This window comes from Eublepharis macularius, chromosome 8 (assembly GCF_028583425.1).
Source record: "Eublepharis macularius isolate TG4126 chromosome 8, MPM_Emac_v1.0, whole genome shotgun sequence".
NCBI lineage: Eukaryota > Metazoa > Chordata > Lepidosauria > Squamata > Eublepharidae > Eublepharis > Eublepharis macularius.
In genome coordinates this window covers 105,532,297-105,552,437 of record NC_072797.1, presented here as the reverse complement: position 1 = coordinate 105,552,437, position 20,141 = coordinate 105,532,297, and the positions used below count along the sequence as shown (strand labels likewise).

Below are 20,141 nucleotides of genomic sequence, written 5' to 3'. Positions count from 1 at the left end.
ATCCACTATTGCTACTAGTGCTATCTCTGTGCTATGCCCTGGTCTGAAACCTGACTGGAAAGTGTCCAGAGCACTATAGTTATCCAAGAAGGACTGGAGTTGGTCAACCACTGCCCTCTCAATCACTTTGCCCAGAAAGGGCAGATTAGAGACTAGGCGATAATTGGCCACATCAGTTTTGTCTAGAGATGGTTTTTAAATTAGTGGACAAATAACTGCCTGTTTGAGCAGCCGCGGGAAAGTACCCTGAGTTAGCGATTGATTTAAATACATCTCAGTGGTTCACTTATCTGATCTTTATTTTAACAGCCAAGATGGGTAAGAATCAAGCACACAAGTAGTGGCTTTCATAGATGCCAGGATCCTGTTAAGGTCTGTCATTGTAATTGGTTCAAAGCAGTCTCTAAATATAAGCTAGATGATGTATTAAGCATTTCTTCTATCTCGTTTGTAACAAGCATTTCTTCTATGTCATTTGTATTGCAGCTAACATCTAGATCAGAGCGTATTCGTGCTATTTTATCAGCGAAAAACTTAGCAAAGGCCTCACAGTTAATTATCTGTTCTTGGGACTGTAAAGGTTCAGATTTAGGGGTTAGAAGGTGTCTGGATACCCTGAACAATTGGGACGGTCATGAATTAGGTGACGCAATGGTTGCTGAGAAGTAACGTTTCTTTACCGCTTTCATTTCCATTTCATAGATCTTCCAGTGTGTTCTGTAGCAAGTTCTGTCAGTTTCTGTGCGCGTTTTCCACCAGTGTCTTTCTAGATGTCTTCCAGCCCTCTTCAGGTCAGCCAGCTCTGTGGTAAACCATGGTGCTTGCTTCTGTCCTAAGGGTCGGAAGGGCTGACAAGGAGCAATGGTGTCAATAGCTTCAAGGAGCTTTGTGTTCCACACACCTACAGCAGCTTCTGTGGAGCATGCATCTGGAATTCTAAAATCCCCCAAGGCATTTTGGAACCTGGAAGGGTCTATGAGCCTATGTGGACAGATCATTTTAACTGGACCCCCTATTTTGTGGGGTGTTGGGGCTATATTCACTTTTGCCTTCAGCAGATGATGATCTGCCCATGGTTCAGGCCGAAGCTCTAATGTTGAAATAAGACTTTCCCTCAGAGGTTCAGTGCAAAATACTAAGTCTAGTGTGTAGACTCTTTCATGTGTAGGGCCTGACACTATTTGAGAGAGGCCCAGGGTTGCCAGGGAAGCTATAAATCCCTGAGCTGGGCCTGACTTAGAACGCTCAGCATGGATGTTGAAGTCTCCCAGAACAATAAGTCTAGGTATCTCCAGCACCATGTCTGCTAGCAGCTTTGCCAGCTCAGAAAGGGGGCTTATAGGAGAGCTGGGTGGTAAGTAAGCGAGCAGAATAGCCAGTTTATCTTTAATTCCTAAAGACAGGAGCATGAAATCAATACCAGCTATAGTTTGTACTGGAGATCTGCGGAAGTGGAAGGACTCGCAAAGAATAATAGCAACTCTTCCGCCCTGGCTTCCATAGCGATATTGGTGTAGGGTTGCATAGCCAGGGGGAGTTAGTTGGGAAGGACACACCTTGTCAGTTTCCTGTTAGGCAAGCCACATTAATTTTCTCATCCTGCAACATCCCAGCAATGCATGGAACCTTGTTCCTAACAGATCTGGTATTGCATAGTGTTAGTGTAGCAGTGGGGTAGAAGTGGCCCCATTGTCAGCATGTGGAATCCTAGAGAGGTTGGATAAGCAGCGAGCATTTCTGCTTGGTGTTGGATGCCTTTGGTAAGTTCTACTCCCATATTTACCAGCTCCCAACTGTACTTGAATAGGAAATTTACCAGACATTTCCATGGAGAATGCAAGTAGTAAGAAGTTTAGGATTGGACTCCACAACAACATACTGGAGTATTAAACATACTGGGGGTCTCAATTCAAGTAGCAGACTATGGCTACAATCATGGTATAGTTAAGCAAACAGCATCAAATCAGTGTTGCAGTCATCTCGGGAACAGTTCATAACATAGTGATGTTCTTCCTATCCTCTCATGTCCTCCAGTACGTGTAGTTGATGATTGCTTCCGGACTGCGGGATTAGGAAGTTTCACCAGGCTTGTGCAAAGTTTTGGATATACATAAAGTCACTCTACAGATTATGATCCATAATATGAATAATATAAATATAAACCATTAGGAAAGTTTTATATTTTGGAGCTTCTTTAAAGAACTGGAATGGGGAATGGCTCAGTGATAGAGCATCTGTTTGGCATGTAGAAGGTCCCATGTTCAATCCTCAGCATTTCTACAGAAAGAATCAGTCAATAGGTGATGTGAAAGACCTCTTCCTGAGACCCTGGAGAGTCACTGCCAGTGCAAGTAACAATGTTGATCTTCAGGGGCTGATGGTCTGAGTTAGTATAAGATAGCTTCCTGTGTTCAATGCTAGAAGAGGGAGAAATTGATAAAATGATGGAACTAAAGTTACATCAATGTAGGATCTTGATTAATGGGACTTTTCCATCAGCTTAACTTTCTCCTAGCAGCTTCCTGAATTCTTCAAAATGCTCAAGTTTGGGAAGCATTTTAGGACAGGATGCCACATGGCACAGGGGGCTAAAAAGAGTACTAGGGCTTGGCTGGGATTGTCTCTGTCCATCTCCTATCAAAGTTGTAACATTACACAAGCAGGTTACAGGGAGGAAGATTGTTTACACATACTTTAAGGACTCTCACACAACCATGTATTTGTAGTTGTAACGTTACAGAAGCAGATTACAGGGAGGGAGATTGTTTACATACACTTTAAGGAGTCTTGCACAAAAATGTATTTGTGCTTTCAAAAGCTCTTTCTGTTTTTGCTCCAGATGTAGATGCATATTTCCTCAGCTCCGAAGAAAAATTGAACAAGACCAGTTATTTAATTAGTGTTTCTATTGCTGTAAATCAATCTATATCAGTTATATATTCACGATTCGTATCCAGACCTTCCATCCACGTTGTGCCTGCATTCCAACCATGCAAACTAACAACTTGTCCAGTTGATGGGAAGAAGTCATAAAGATATCTTGGGGAGGTTGCATCTAACTTGCATCTTTCACAGATTTCCTTTCCATATAGGTGTAAATTTGGGACACTTTCAGGCACATATTCATGATGCTCTCAACTACTTCAATAAACATAGCTTTTAGTTTGGTCTAGAAATTAAAGACTAAAGCAAATAAGCTTAGATAGTGAAAGAGACAGTAATTCCTCAACAAGTAGCCACACATGATTTCCATATAGCCAGGGCTTTTGGGGGGGGAGAGGTGGTGGAACTCTCTATTATTACATGTGTGCGCGCTTTGCATGCGCACGCTCCTAGAAATGCTTGATGATGTCACTTCCGGAAGTGATGTCACTCCCAGAAGTGACGCCGCTTCTCAGAACCCAGCACAATGCATTACGACGAGATAAATGTTAGTCAATCAATCAATCAAGTACCTTTAATGGCATACAGATAAATGTTAGTAAGCCTGGAAAATTACACTGTTACGAGAAAGGGTTTGTTTCCTTTCTGTATCCTCTACAAAAAGTGAAATCTTCCATTCCCTTTCCCAAACATTTCATTTCTTTGGAATCATATTTTAAAATATGCAAGAAGGAAGGGGCCTCTAAAAATCCAAAACCCATCTCACAAATCTAAATTCTAACAGATTCCCTCTGCCAGTGTAGAAAAAAAATTCAAAATTCTTTCTCAAAATTCCACAGAGTCTGAAATTCCTAATCTAATGAATATTAAATTTTCAAATTTTCAGGGAGGATTTTGCTTTACTGGAGCAATTCAAAATTAGATACTCAACTTTAGCTGCATTAGATTTATACTTAGTTTAAAATGGCTTTTTTTGTTGCCTGCCAACTCTACCTTACCAATGGTTAAACTGTTGTGACACTGTGAAATGCTCATAAATATTCCAATGTCCCAGACAAACAATATTCATAAAAACTTCCTTGACACCCATATGTCCACCGCAATTTCAGTGATGTTAATCAGCTGAGGGAGGGGAAAACCATTTGAATTACAGCCGTTAAGACACAAGAACACCTATATGCTGATGAATATATTGATGAAACTTTTCTGTGACTTGGACACAGTTATCCATTCCTAGCATAAATCTGGAATAACCATAACTGATATATTTAACTAACACAGAACCAATCTGCATTCAAAAGCTGTGGGAACCATAACAACGTCAACTTCAGTCAACAAAAGAATGAAAGCAACACACACAGCCCCCCATCTCACGAAAAGAAAGCAGAATGAACTGAAAGCAACACACATACACACAGCTCCCACCCCCCATGAAAAGAAAGCAGAATGAACTCAAAGCAGCTAAGTCTCCTCTACAGAGCCGACCCCAGCAGCTCTGCTTGCTCTCTATCTCACGAATGAAAAAAAGCAGAATGAACTCAAAGCAGCTAAGCCTCCTCTGGAGAACTCGTGCTGGGCCCCAGCTCTCTCACTCACTGATGAATGGAATAAAAGCAGAATGAACTCAAAGCAGCTAAACCTTGTCTGCAGAGCTGACCCCAGCAGCTCTGCTTGCTCCCTCTCCTTCTCTCTCTCTCTCTCTCTCTCTCTCTCTCTCTCTCTCTCTCTCTCTCTCTCTCTCATATAGAGGAATGAAAAGTAAGCAGAATGAACTCAAAGCAGCTAAACCTCCTCTGTAGAGCCCACACTGGACCCAAGCACCATCTGCTTGCGCGCTCTCTCACTCATTCATGAAAGCACAATAAACTCAAACCAGCTAAGACTCCTTTGGAGAGCTGGCTCCAGCAGCTCTGCTTGCACTCTGTCTCTGTCTCTGTCTCTGTCTCTGTCTCTGTCTCTCTCTCTCTCTCTCTCTCTCTCTCTCTCTCTCTCTCACCCACTCACTCACTCACGAATGAAAAAAAAAGCAGAATGAACTAAAAGCAGCTAAGCGTCTTCTGCAGAGCCCGCAGGGCTGAAGGAGGAAGAAATCATGTGGGCAGATTTTAGAGCTGCTGGAACAGCGTTCCAGAGCGTTACCCCTCAAAAAAAGGCCTGCATGTAGCATAATAGAACCCAGTGAGCCTTCTCTAATTATTTCTCCATTCAAGGTGGTGTTATGTCTATGAATGTTTCTCATATCTACAGCAAGACTTCACTCTCCATGAGATGCAAGTTGTTCATACTCTTGTTTTAATCTCTAACATGTTGCCTGCACATGCAGTGAGTGGGAGAGGGAGGAACTTATGGTAACCCTATGGTATTGTGCTTGCACTGCATTTGGATTGTACACTTAAAATATTTTGTGTTATATTTTATGATGTCATTAGGTAACCATATGTCTTTCTTTGTGTTTTGCTTAGAACTAGATCCTACATGGGAACCACTTTTATATATATATATATATATATATATATATATATACACTTTTGTTAAAATATTTATAACTGCCTTTCCTCCAGATTAAGGGGACTTAAGACATCTTACTGTGTGAAAGCACCCAAAAATATGTATAGCTCAAAGCCCATTTTAAGCAAAAACAGTAAACTAAAAAAGCATGTACAATTTCTAATCCAGTTGTATTTAGAAAAAAGTTAGCCTTCCTCTTAAAGATCACTGTTACAAGATGCTATTACAAAGAATTTTTGTAAACAAGTAGCCTTGGGCAGAGAACAGATTGGAGGAACTGCTCTAGGATTGGTTGATACAGAGGTATATTCACCATGAGTTTTCTGCCACTGATGCTCAGGCCATTTTCCAACCTTCATTTCCTTGTTAAACCATGGAGCTGGATTTTTCTCAGAGGGTAGAAGAAGATGATCGAGAATGATATTATCAGTTGCTTACATGTGCATAATATTTCATGCCCTGCAAAAGCATCAGAAAAGTCATCATCTAAATTATGAAAACCAGCTAGAGCATTCTGGAAACTAATCAGTCTATTCATCATTGGCAACAGATCATCCTACTTGGTCCTCTGCTGTTCCAGCAAGGGAATGACACTGTGAACGACGACTGTAGCTGGTCATCAGACCAAATCTAACTCTCTAATAGAGGTGGGCATGAACCGGAAAAACCCCATAGACCACCAGGCCATGGTCCGTCAATTTTCACAACCACGAACTTGCACAGACCAGCCCAGTTCACACGGGTTCGTCGGTCCATGGTCCATCACTTCCAGCAGACCTGGCTCCTCTCCCTTCACACCCAGAGAGCCCAAAATTGCAGAGAATCTTCAGTGGCCTGTCCTCCAGCCACCCTCCAAGTTTGGTCAAGATTGCACTTCGGACAGCTGAGTTACAGACCCCCAAAGTGGCCACCAGGAAACTTCCACTAGATACTGGAGTCACAAATGCCAATTGACTTGCATTGGCTAGCAGCGCCAAAAAGTTGCAGTGAGGCAAAATCAAACAGAAAAGAGTGAGGGAAGAGCCCCCTCACTCACCACACAGACACCTTCCCAGCCATTGCCTAGGAAATTCATTCTTGCTCCTTGCTCGAATAGAGAAGAATGAGAGCTCTCTGGTTGGCAGGCAGAGCTGCCTATCAAGGTTTTGAGGGCTAAGATTGGCGTTGCCATGGCTGCAGAACATCCAGCCCTCCATTGCCTAGGGAATTAATTCTTTCTTCTTGCTCACACAGAGAAGAATGGGAGCTCTCTGGTTGGCAGTCACAGTTGCCTATCTACGTTCTGAGGGCTATCATTGGTGTTGCCATGGCTGCAGAACATCCACCACTCCATTGCCTGAGGAATTTATTCTTCCTCTTTGCTTGCATAGAGCAGAATGGGAGCTCTCTGGTTGGTGGGAAGAGCTACCTATCAAGCTTTTGAGGGCTAAGATTGGCTGCAGAACGTCCACCCCTCCGTTGCCTAGGGAATTCATTCTTGCTCCTTGCTCCATAGAGCAGAATGAGAGCCCTCTGCTTGGCAGGCAGAGCTGCCTATTAAGTTTTAAGAGTGCAAAAGGTCTGTAGACGTCCTCTCCATTGCCTAGGGAATTGATAGATGGGTGCCAGGATGTCTGGACTCACGGATCAACATACCAGCCCAAACAAACCAAAATTCGTAAGAAAGGTGAGTCCCACGAACTGTGTGTTCGTGAACCATGAACCAGGCCAGACTGTGCAAAATTTTGGTCCATTTTCTGGACCGTGCCCACCTCTACCTGTCTCTAATCAAGCCCTTACCATTTACTTTACATTATTTTGCCTTTTAAAAGTTTTACAGAAGTAGAAAGAAAACCTTAACTTTAACAAAAGATCTTAACTTTTTCCCTGCTTTGAAATTAGACAGCTTAACAATAGAAATAGCAGTTCAAGAACAGAGAATGCCTTTTCCTATTCCCCAGCACTTTTAATCTGTAGACCTACATAGTCAGATTCAGCAACATGAACAGATTCCATTCTTGCTGCTGCTAGATGACATTGAACTTCCTTGCAATTAAGTTCTTTGGGTCTGTGCTGCTAGTTCACATAACAAAGGGTCATTTTAATCATTGTGCAGGTTGTGGTGCATTAATCTGTATAATACTTTGATAAAGAACATTTATTAATTCAGAAACATTTGGGTCAGGATAGGCTCTTTCCGACTTTCTACCAATACAATTGAGACTACATTGTAGAATTAATGGTGGAAGAAATAAGATATCCATTGACTGGAAAATGAAAATTGTTTCTGATACAGACAGAGTTGAAGCCCTTGATATATCTTTCACAATTTCCTCAAATAGTAACTACTGAGCTAAAAAGAGGATAGGAAAATCTCAGAAGTGGACTGAGAACACTCTTCATGTATGATCTCTGCAATTTTTGATGGCTTTAGGTTTCTTTTATTTACATGCCAAAGACTACTTAAAGCTGTGCAGGCAATCACTGCACACAGAGCATCTGCGCACACAACAGCCTGTTTATCAATGCCTGGGAATCATTCCAGGTGTGCAGTGCAGATCATGGAGCTGTCTCTAACATTAAAGTCATCAGAAAGCCTTCCCCATATGGAGTTTCTACATGCAAAATGAACCCATGTGCACAAAAGCAGTGGGCTTAAAGTTTTTGTGACCTAGTACAGACATATCAAACCTGTTTCAAAGAGTGGATGCAGATGTATTGTCGAAGGCTTTCACGGCCGGAGAACGATGGTTGTTGTGGGTTTTCTGGGCTGTATTGCCGTGGTCTTGGCATTGTAGTTCCTGACGTTTTGCCAGCAGCTGTGGCTGGCATCTTCAGAGGTGTAGCACCAAAAGACAGAGATCTCTCAGTGTCACAGTGTGGAAAAGATGTTGGCAGGTCATTTGTATCTACTCAGGAGGGGTGGGGTTGAGCTGAGTCATCCTGTAAGAGTTTCCCAGGGTGTGGAATACTAATGACGGGAGACTTCACTGTATCCTGAGGAGGTTCTTTTGCATATGGATTGGTGCTTGATGTGCTAATCTTCTCTGCAGGGCTATTGTCGAGTATAGAGTGTTTTGTTAGCCTGGTGTTTTTCAGAACTGGAAACCATGCTCTGTTCATTCTTAAGGTTTCTTCTTTCCTGTTGAAGTTTTGCTTATGCTTGTGAATTTCAATGGCTTCCCTGTGCAGTCTGACAAAGTAGTTGGAAGTGTTGTCCAGTATTTTGGTGTCCTGGAATAAGATACTGTGCCCTGTTTGAGTTAGGCTATGTTCAGCCACTGCTGATTTTTCAGGTTGTCCAAGTCTGCAGTGTCTTTCATGTTCTTTTATTCTTGTCTGGATGCTACGCTTTGTGGTCCCGATGTAAACTTGTTCACAGCTGCAGGGTATACGGTATACTCCTGCAGAGGTGAGGGGGTCTCTACTGTCTTTTGCTGATCGTAGCATCTGTTGTATTTTTCGGGTGGGTCTGAATACTGCTTGAAGGTTATGCTTTTTCATAAGCTTTCCCATCTGATCAGTAATTCCTTTGATATATGGCAAAAACACTTTTCCTGTAGGAGACTGTTTTTCCTTGGTTGTTTGATTCATCCTGGGTTTGATTGCTCTTCGGATTTCATTTCTGGAGTAGCCATTTGCCTGAAGTGCATGGTTTAGATGATTAATTTCCTCATTGAGAAAGTGCGGCTCACGGACAGAGGGTGGGAAAGCTGTTGGAAGTCAACAAAAGGGGGGGAAAGGGAGGGGGTTAGAAACGAAAAATTAGGGGAAAATTGACTGTAATGTAAAAATAAAAATGTTCTAACCCAATAAAAAATTTTTCAAAAAAAAAAAGAGAAAGTGCGGCTCACATATCCGTCTTGCACGATCCACTAATGTTTTCATTATGCCTCTTTTCTGTCGGGGGTGGTGATTGGAGTTTTTGTGTAAGTACCGATCAGTGTGAGTTGGTTTCCTGTAGACCTTATGACCTAACTGAAAGTTTGCTTTGCGGATGACCAAGGTATCCAGAAATGGGAGTTTTCCCTCGATTTCTTTCTCCATTGTGAATTGTATGTTCAGGTGGATGTTGTTGAGATGATTCAAAAACCCCATCAATTCTTCCTCCCCATGGCTCCAAACAGCCTTATTCCATCATTGTCTGACAACCAGTTACTTCCAATGGGATAACGAATTCTATGAACAGATGGATGGGGTGGCCATGGGGAGCCCACTCAGCCTAGTTATAGCAAACTTCTACATGGAACATTTTGAAAAAACAGCTCTAGAATCAGCACCCCACAAACCTAGTGTATGGTTCCGGTTTGTGGATGATACATTTATCATTTGGAGCCCTGCAGAGAAGATTAGCACATCAAGCACCAATCCATATGCAAAAGAACCTCCTTATGACACAGTGAAGCCTCCCGCCATTAGCATTCCACACCCTGGGAAACTCTTACAGGATGACTCAGCTCAACCCCACCCCTCCTGAGTAGATACAAATGACCTGCCAACATCTTTTCCACACTGTGACACTGAGAGATCTCTGTCTTTTGGTGCTACACCTCTGAAGATGCCAGCCACAGCTGCTGGCAAAACGTCAGGAACTACAATGCCAAGACCACGGCAATACAGCCCGGAAAACCCACAACAGTGGATGCAGAGCTCATTTTGAAGTCAAAAGTCTACCAGTTATATTTGCATAAATTCTGTTTGTTTTTGTTGTACAGTGGTGTTCCTGAAACAATACAGTGGTGAAGTGTCAAATGCTCACATTGTTATAGTGTCTGACTATGAGCAAACTGGTAATGTAGCAATATGAAGTGTAAAAGTGCAAGAAAAGGAGAAGTTTTCAACCTTTGGGGGGTTATCAGTTACAAATTCAGGTTTTATTTAAAGCAAACTCCAATAACTTCATCAGACTGGTTTATTCTTATACTTCCTTAACAAATCGAGGGTTTGGTTTGATTCTTGCCTACAAATTGGGTTTCTAAATTAATATTAAACCATTCTTTAGACATCTATCCTGTAGGCAAGCAACAAGCCACAATTTAAGGCATCCTTATTCATTTATCACTACAAATTGGTGCTAAATCAAAACATTCCAAAACCTTTGATCTCATTCAAGACATTTTATTGCAGCCTAAAAAGGGAACTGACAAAACATCAGTTCAAACATCTATTTTTAATACTTGTTTTAGTGCAAATAAGGGCATACAATAGGGCTGCCAGACCCCCGGTGGGGGCGGGGGATCCCCTGCCCCCACCCTCCCACCCCCGCCCCTACCTACCTGGCCAGCGGGGGGATGCATGCCTTCCATGCGCACCCCCTGCAGTGCTGCGCGCCCCTGCGCACAGCAGCTGCCAGGATCAGGCCTGTTTTGGCCTGGATCGGGGCCTCTGTGGAGTGCGGGAGCATTCCTGCGCTCCGCAGGGGCCCACAACGGACCCGATCCACGTCAAAACGGGCCCGATCCATGCCAAAATGGGCGTGGATTGGCCCCTTTTGGCGCGGATTGGGCCCGTTGTGGGCCCCTGCGGAGCGCAGGAACGCTCCCGCACTCCACAGGGGCCTAAAACGGGCCCTATCCACGTCAAAACGGGCTGCGTGGTGATGTCACAGCATGCGCGCACCACGCATGCGCGCACACACCCCCTCAGGTAAGAGCCAGGTCCAATCTCCCGCTGGGAGATCGAGGGGGCCTGGCAACCCTAGCATACAACATTGTATTGTCTGTGGCCTGTAATTCAGACCATCAGGACTGTAGAGCATCTGCTTGGCATGCAGATCTCTGGCATCTCCAGTTGGAAAAATCAGGAAGTAGGTGATGTGAAAGACCTCTGCCTGAGACCCTGGAGAGCTGCTGCTAGTCTAAGCAGAAAATACTGAACATGAGGAATCCAGGGCTTCCTCATCACAAATTAATATTATAGTTGGTCAGCCATTTTGCTTCTGTGAAGGGCCATTTGTTAGAAATATCTATCTGAAGCAAATGGTTTGGAACTGGAAAGACACGCAGAAACATCCACTATTGTGCATGCCTAAAACCATAACTGTATTTTTAAGTTGCAAATTTGAACAAAAAGCAGGTTTGTTCTTAGAGACTTGCAGTGCAATCTTAAGCATGTTTACTCATAAGTGGATCCTATGGATTTTTTTAGTGTGCATAAAAAAGTTTGTTCACAGTAAAATAATCCATAACACAGCAGCTTTTGGAACTTGCTTAGGTTGAGGCCAATACAAACATGTGCATTGTGAACACAATTCAAGTTAGAAAATTTACACAGTGTAAGTTAGAACTGGTAAATTGTGCAGTAGCTGAGAGATACTGGTTATGCCTACTATAAGAGTCCCATTGAGGTATACAGAATCTGATTCAAGACTTGATCATGATGTTTTAGGGCCCATGAAATATATTTAGCCGCAGTTCCTGTTGTCCTCTTGTCATACTCCAGCAGGAAATTTAACAGATGGTAATCCACTGAGCAGGCTGGATTGATAGCCATAAGTGGAAATAGCATAAAATACATCCTTCAGCTGGATATAACCATTTGAACAAGGTATAAACCTAGGAGCCTTTGGTTGCCATCAGTGGACATCTGCTTCAAAGCCCATGCTCTGGGTGTCCTCCTATTTGGAGGTAACATGCGTGATTGTTGGCAGCTGCTTCTCTTTAAGTTTAGTGTAACAGATTCTTTTTAAAAATTCTCTAGTTGAGTTTTCTGTTTGTTTCATGGGTGTATGGGTGTATTGAATCATTGTTAAGATTGCATTGTGTAATTTTTAAAAATCATTCTAATTATTGCTGATTGAAAGGCACTCCTCAAGTTGTGAGCGCAGGACATAAATGTATTAAAGAAAGCAAGAAGAAGCAACATGGAAAGTTTTTCATTGCTTGACATCTTATGACTTTGAAAATCAGCCACATGTACAATATTTATTCAATGAAATGGCTGAGGGTATCTGATTATCTAGGTTATCTGTATCAAATGTGTTATCTATGTGATCTTGTATGGAGTTTTTGATACATGGAGTGAGGAGAATTACAAGAAAATTTTAAAAAATTAAAATTAAAAAAAAAGAATAGTTAAAACCCTAAATAGACTTTCTGGAAAATAAATAGCATTAAACTCAATGAGATTTAACAGCATGTAAAATATATGACATAAGGCTGTCAGTAACATAAACTGTGTTCAAAAATATTATGAAAACTACAGGAATAAGGAGACTATATTATGATATAGATTTAAATGGAATTTGTGAACAATTTTAAATAATAACGTCCTTGGTAACCTCATTCAAACAAACCGTGATCAAGGAAAAATACCTCGGGGATGAACGTGATGTTGATGATATATGACAACAGCATCATCTGTATCTGAAATTTGAATGAAGGAAGGGATACACTTAAGGTCTATTCATTCATGTGAAATATATGGTGTAGATGAGATTTCTGTCATCTGTCTGTCATATACATGCACTTCGGTACACAAACACACTTGTGTTCTAGAATGTAAATTTTCTGTGTCCTGTGAGGTTCAGAAGAAGGCCATATACTGCCCTCAAGTTCAAAAATATTGGCTTAACTTTCTAAATTTTCGTTAACAGACTCAGAAGTATAGTCTTAAACATTCCTGCAGTGGAGGCATCTTGCCAAGTTTATTTATTTGTAACATTTTTATGCTGTGCTTCCACCCAAGTAGGGTCCCCAAGGGGGCAAACATTTGAACAATAAAACATTTGAATATTAGAACAACGTTTAAAATAATACATACAAATTCTATACAAACATAGAAACATGTAAACACACAACACCAAAACCACAGAGGAAGGCAATTAAGATTTATTGGAGGTATATCAAATGAAACAAGAATGTCTTCATCCACTGGTGAAAGTCACCAATAAAGGGAGATGGATGAATCTCCCTGAGGAGGTTTCATTATTGAGTCACTAGCCTCAGATGGCAGGTGCATCCAAACCAGGGTCTCTGAAGATGAATGGAGAGGACATGTAGGTTCATATGGGAGAAGGCGGACGTTAAGGTATTATGACGTTCCCTCATACTTAAACCGCAGATATGGCACCAAATGCATTTTTACAATTCAAAAATAACTACTTTATTTATTTGAAAGGGGAAATGTTAGGTGAAATCACAGGTCGAAAATTTTTGAGTCAATTCAACATACATTTCTCTCTAAGGTAAAATCAGTACATGCACAGCCCTCAGTTTTTATGCTCTTCACGGATTCTTAAATGGTTATGTTTTGAGGCAATTGTTCCCTTGGTTTTCCCCAAACACTTTGGGATACTTTCTTTTAGTATTATCTTTCTCTTTTGTAGTTACAAATGCTGATACCCACTTTCTAGTACCCCAATCCTCTTCCTTCTAAACATCAGTGCTTTCCTTCAATTGTTAAATGAATCTGAAGGTCTTCACAGGCAGTTTCCAACCACACCCAACCAGAGATCTCTTCATTCTCTGGAGCTACCTCCCTGTTTGACTGGGTAGGGAAAATCTCTCCTTAGAAGACTGATCCCTTTTCTTTGACCCAAATGGAAGTCTGCACTAACTTCCCAAACTTCCTTGCCAACTTTTTCCCAGTTCTCCTGTCGGTGTTAAAACTGCTCTCCACTAGGGCTCCCTCTCCCAACTCTTCACACTCCATCTCTACTAGGATTGAAAACAGACCCTCCTTTTTCCAGCTCATGCTACCCAATCAGTTGCTTTGGAGTAGCCCATCACTCAAAGCTTTCTGTTTCTGCAAATATTAACACTTAATAGTCCTGCAGCTTTTTAAAACATGCAGTCGGTCACAGGTGTGTTTGCCCCAGGCCATACAGGGCTTTATAGGTCAATATCAGCACCTTGAATTGAGCCCAGAAACAAATTAGATGGACTGTGTTGATATGACCCTAACAATCCATTCCAGTCAGTACTCTGGTCACAGAATTCTGCACCAATGGCACTCTCTGGTCTTCAAGGACAGCCCCACATAGAGCACATTGCAGTAATCTAATCTATATGTTACCAGGGCATGCACAAAAGTGGCAAGTTCCTGTACAGGAAGGGATGCAGCTGCCTCACCAGCCAAAGCTGAGTAAAAGGCACCCCTGTTCATAATACAGGAGGACCAGGAGCACCACCAATATATGAACCTACTCCAAAATGGGAGATATCCCAGTTCCTGGGTCAGACCTTCCCCCTTCCAGTAGCACCTCCATTTTGGCAGGATTTAGTTCCCCTTGTTAGCCCATGTCCATTCCAAAACTGCCTCCAGGCACATGTTCACAATTTCCACACCCTCTCTGGTATCTGCTCATAACACGAGATACAGCTGAGTGTCATCTGCATATTGGATGCAATCCAACCCAAATCTCCTGATGACCTTTCCAAGTGGCTTTACATAGATGTTGAAAAGTATTGGGGACAAGACTGAACCTAGGCCAAGGAGCAAAGCAGAAGTGCCCCAGGTCCATACTCTGATACCTGCTGTTGAGTAGGACTGGAACCTCTGTAGAACAGTTCCTCCAAGTCTTAGTCCCAAAAAACTAGAAGGATACCATGACTGATAGTATTAAAAGTCACTGAGAAGTCCAGGAGAATTAACAGACTCACACTTCCCCTGCCAACCTCCCTGCGCATGTCATCTGCCCAGGTGGCCAAGGCTGTCTCAGTCCCTGAAATCTGGGCCTGAAATCAGATTAGAATGAATCCAGGCAGTCCTGAAAATTTCTCACCTCCTCCCCCCAGCAGGTCCCTGCTTCTTTTTCTCTTGCTTGGGCACCAGGAAAAAAACCCCATGATATGGAAGACATGATCTCACGGATTGTAGTGGAAGTTGTGATGTGCCTGTGGGGTTTTAAACTTGGGGGGAGGTTTTTTTTCTGTTAGTTTCTTCCTCCCCTTTCTGTACCTGGCCACATTGTTCAGATTTTTGATCCACCTTCTGAGCCAAGTTCAGACTTAGACATGTGACTGAAGTTAATAGTAGTTGTTGGTAACTAGGTTACGTGTGTAACCCAGGATTGGTAATCAGTTTCAAAACTGAAGGGTGTGAGTATAACAAAGTCTGAAGGAAAGGTGGAGTTGTATTTTAGAGGTGAAATCTGACAGTGTGGCCATATGACCCTGCAGGTTGTTCCTGATCCATTCATCAAGGTTCAGGAATAGAAATGAATAAATATCATTGCCATTACCCATAAAATTATAAGTATACCTTTTCCTTTTTCAATCATTAGTGTATTCTGATACAGGGAACTTTATTGATCCTAGCAAAAATATTAAAAGATAAATATAACATTTCAGTTTTGGAAGGAAGAACTATGTAATATAAAACTGCAGAATAATTATTTCCATTAGTTATTTGACATGTGAATTCATAGGAGATATATTTCAACCAAAGAGAATTGGATTTCAGTCTTGCTCTAACTATGGATTAATGGTCTGTTCTCGGACAAGTTGCCATGGTTTAAGAAGTATTGCATTGTCTTTCATTGGTATATGATGCATTAAAAATGATCATCAAATAAATGAAGACTTAGATCATTAAATACAAATAAGGCTTCTACAGTTTCATAGCAAGTTGGTCTGTTTGGTTGAAGTTTTTTTTTATTATTAGCATACAGACAAATAATATGAGTTATTAAAAATTGAATTGTGTTTATTGTAATTTACTGTCTTCACAAGTGATAGGATTTAGTGTAGCTCATAAAAATAAATTGTACTTTTGTACTTTCTTGAACTGATTTTTTCCCCCAGCAGCCTGTCAACAAGTTACTGTCATTTTGTTTACAGTTATCTATCTGTTGTTCCTTTCTCTCCCCTCACTCCTTTTTTTTTCTCTTCCTGCCCTAAAGCTACTTAAGGAGATTGCACGGAAACGGAGAAGCATTCGTTTGGGAAGAGAAGCAGATTTAAAGCCATATATTGCAGCACACTTTGAAGTACTTCCTACTGAGTTCACCCTAGGGGATAAGAAACAATATGGTGGCTTTGAGAACAAGCAGCTCCAAAACGGCCAAGAATATGTTGTCTTTATTTTAGCTGTTATGGAACATTCAGAATCTGTAAGTTGACCGCCAGTTTTGTTATTTGTTCCTAAAATGTATTTCTTTGACATTCTGCTTACATTTTTTCACACAATTTATTATTCTGTAATCTTCTGTAAGGTCAGTTACAAAATGGTTTTTTCCACAAATCCGTACTTATTTTCAGTGGTTTCACCAGGTTAGGAATCAGCTTCTTTTGTTAAAGGCTCTTTTCTCAAATTCTTATACCGTAAAAGCTTTGTATAAGTATACATACCAGCTAAGCAGTATGTATATATTCAACACACAACACTTCTTCCTATTTTTAATTCCCCTCCATATTCCTCTATTCTCTCTTTTCCCCTTCTGTTACTTTTACTTCTTCTTACTTAAATGGATGAAAATTAGACTCTGAATTCACGGAGATAAATAATTATACTAAGAAAAACACTTTAAGTTTAGGAGTTTTCTCTTGAAGATAATTTTAAATTTTTAAATATTTAAATTTGTTCTATGTATATCTCTTTTATTATTAAATATATATACGTTATTGAATTAATATACAATCAGATAATGACATTGAACCCAGGCTGGATATTCTAACTTTGCCTTCATGTATTAAATCAGGTTTAAAGGTGATATATTCACAGAGAGATGTGATAATCCATCTCTGCCAATTTTTGAAAACTATGGAGTGTGCGTTTGTATATATGTTCATTTGGAACATACGTGTGGACTTTGCCTTACATATTACATCAGTATGAAAGGTAATAGCAGGCCTGATCCCTAGCCCTAAGCAAATAAATGGCCCTCAGCCCAACAGTGTGATGTCACTTCTGTGGAAAACCTGGAAGTAATGTCAGTCTTCTCTCGGAATCACCAGAAATCTATGGTAACATAGAGGACTGGTATCCTAGAGAGATCTGGTGTCACTTCCACATTTCCCCTAGAAGTGACATCATGACTTGTCGATGGCAGCTCCCCCATACCCCCACCAATTTCTCTCTGGTTGCCAGGCCATGCTTGACAACCCTAAGTATCCCACTGCTTGTTGACTTCAGCCAGATTTTAGAATGGTTACATTTTAAGATTTTTCATCATATTAATCATCACTCATCAGTGATCTTACCCTGTTCAAGTCCTAAGCTTTGTTTCTTGAAATCACTGATCATACTTATTGAGGCATGAAGTTCATAGTCATCTTTTTACTGTGCCTTTTTTTAAGAAGCGTTCTTTCTTGCCTAGAGACATATTGCTCAGACAGTGGTACTCATTGCCAGACATCTTTGAAAAAAGGGTTACTAATCAAGGACATGCACAGCTAGTTTCTTTAATTATAGTAATTTGCCACTGACTTTATCAGTGAAATGTAACAAAGTTAGAAAATAATGTAACAAAAAGTAAAATTCCTGAGGTGATCTAAATAATGAGTTGTCTTTCCTCTCTTATGTAATTCATCTCTTTCTTATGTGCCTTTTATGCTTCAGTTGTTTTAACTGCATGTAATACAGCTTAAAAACAATTAGACAGTCACAGAATGAGAATTATGGGAAGGTACAGCAGACATTCACATTTTAACATATACCAAGTTACTCTTAAACCTTCCACATATTTGGGCTTGGGGGCTGACCCTTTTGAGTTTAATTAATCTGAGTCAAGGGATTGTTTCTTAGTGACTTTTCTTTCCTGGATTTTTGTCTGTGTGATTGTGAAGGGGAAGCTTTCTTTTGTCTACTTCTGCAGTTGTTTTACAATTACCGTCTAGGCTGTTCCTTTTCTATTTTTACCTTGAAATTGTTGCAAAGATAATCACAGGAACAAAAACTTTGAACAAAAAAGTTCAATATTCCCAGCTTCACTTTACAAGAAAGCTATTTTGAAAGCATCTTTTAAATCTTTGCTACTGTACCATTAAATAAGGATCTTATTTCCCTCTAGACCATGTACGCAACCAGCCCATATTCGGAAACTGTTGTGTCAGTGGATCTTAATCCCCAACCAATTACAGATGAAGAAGAAGGCTTGATTTGGGTTGTAGGACCAGTTCTAGCAGTTGTGTTTATCATCTGTATTGTTATAGCTATACTGCTTTATAAAAGGTAAGTTTACAAAATAGTTTTGAAAGAAAGACAACCTTTAGACTTCTTGAATGTTATGAAGTTCTGGTGTCAGAAAAAATGCAGTAACTTGTAAAGGGCTTTATTATCAATTTTAAAGTTGTTTCATTATACATGGAATTCTGTCTTTATTTTTTTCAATTACAGGTCTCTGTAAATTTGGGTGGTGGCAGTGGTGGTGGTGGTGGTGTTTGTCTCTTGTCCAATGTGACAAAGACAATAGGCTTCTCCTAGGCCTCAAAGTTTTTATCCTCAATCTCCACCAAGAAATGGAAAAGTAATATAGAGGGTAGTGATTATCTTCTTCCAGCTGTACTAGCTCAAGCCCAGATACTATAAGTTTAAGTGTCTGAAAAAATGCTGCCTTGCTCACACACCTGAGATGTAACAAAAATAAATATACTCCTGCAGGCAAAAAGGAACAGTAAAATGAAAGAAAAATGTGTTGTTCTGTGAAACGCAAGCAGTGTACCCCAAAAGTATATGGGTGCTACCTTCAGCATCCAAGTCCACAGCTAAAAATCTATGAGTTTCAGTTCTGATTGCAGTTCCACCACAAATACAGTTGATGCAAAAAACCTTGTGTATTTGGTTTCTGGAGGGCTTCCAAGTTGAGAAAGTTACTCTTGGTAGAAAGCAAATGGTCTACCATGCATGGCACTTCAGCTGAGGGATAGTTAGCCATCCTATCCAATAAGTGATCATAGCAAAGTGATACAGAAGATGTGCATATGCTTGGACAGCTACTCCTGGTAAAGCAATGAATCCTGCAGGATAGAAGAAGTTCAGTAAACAGTTCATTCAATTAATCAAGAAAGTTGTGATCTGCAAAAGAATTTTCAGCTCACAAAAGTCAATTTGTAAAACGTTGGCAGTTCTTGTATCTGCAGAAGAAAGCTTCAACCAACTAAAACCTAGGAACCTCCCTAAAGGAATCCTTTCCTCTTCAGAATCTTGGATCCCGACTCCAGGATGCTGTTCAAAAATAGGGCAGATGGTGCATTGTACAATTTCTTCCTCTTATAAAATTAGAAACAGGATTTTGACCTGTTGGGAATCTGCAGGCTGAAAAGAGGCTCTGGTGTTCCCCCAGGCCTCCCTTCTTTTCTCCCTTCTTTGATAGCCACCACCACTACTTAAGCTTTCCTCTTTCTTTCTTTACTTAGAAAATACTAACAGTACTAAGAAAAAAAGGGAAAAAATTAGCCTAACTAAACTGTACAGTCACTGGTGTTACCTTGGCATTCCATTCCCAGGAAAAGCCACAAGCCTATTACAACCTTAAAAAATAGAGGGAGGTCAAGACAGACTTCACCCTATTGCTCTCCCGTTTCCCAAATCTTGGTTTGTGCACCTCTGATAGGGTGTCTAGACCTTTTAACTCTTCCTGTCCCTGCTGGAATGGTTTTACTTGGACCTGTTATGAAATTGGGTTTTGAGTTCCTTCCCCATATATTGCTTTTTACCTTTTCTCCAAGCAAATCAAAGTACACATTCAAGAATCTTTATGACCGAACTCAGGAAAGTGAAGTAGTCATCTTTCTTGCAGTTTATTGGCAGGTGGGCAAATGGTCATCTCCATCCTGATTAGTTGTATCCTTAAAGGAAACTCTGAGGAATTTATTGCTTTGTTCCCAGGA

General features: G+C 40.8%; 1 protein-coding gene across 1 annotated transcript in view; it reads left to right on the top strand.

The window, feature by feature from the left end:
* PTPRD (protein tyrosine phosphatase receptor type D) overlaps positions 1-20,141 on the top strand; it is a 513,284-nt gene that overhangs the window by 341,029 nt on the left and 152,114 nt on the right. Inside the window, exons 21-22 of the mRNA XM_054986312.1 lie at positions 16,214-16,423; positions 18,323-18,483. Coding sequence (XP_054842287.1) covers positions 16,214-16,423; positions 18,323-18,483 — 371 coding nt within the window. The remainder of the gene's footprint in view (positions 1-16,213; positions 16,424-18,322; positions 18,484-20,141) is intronic.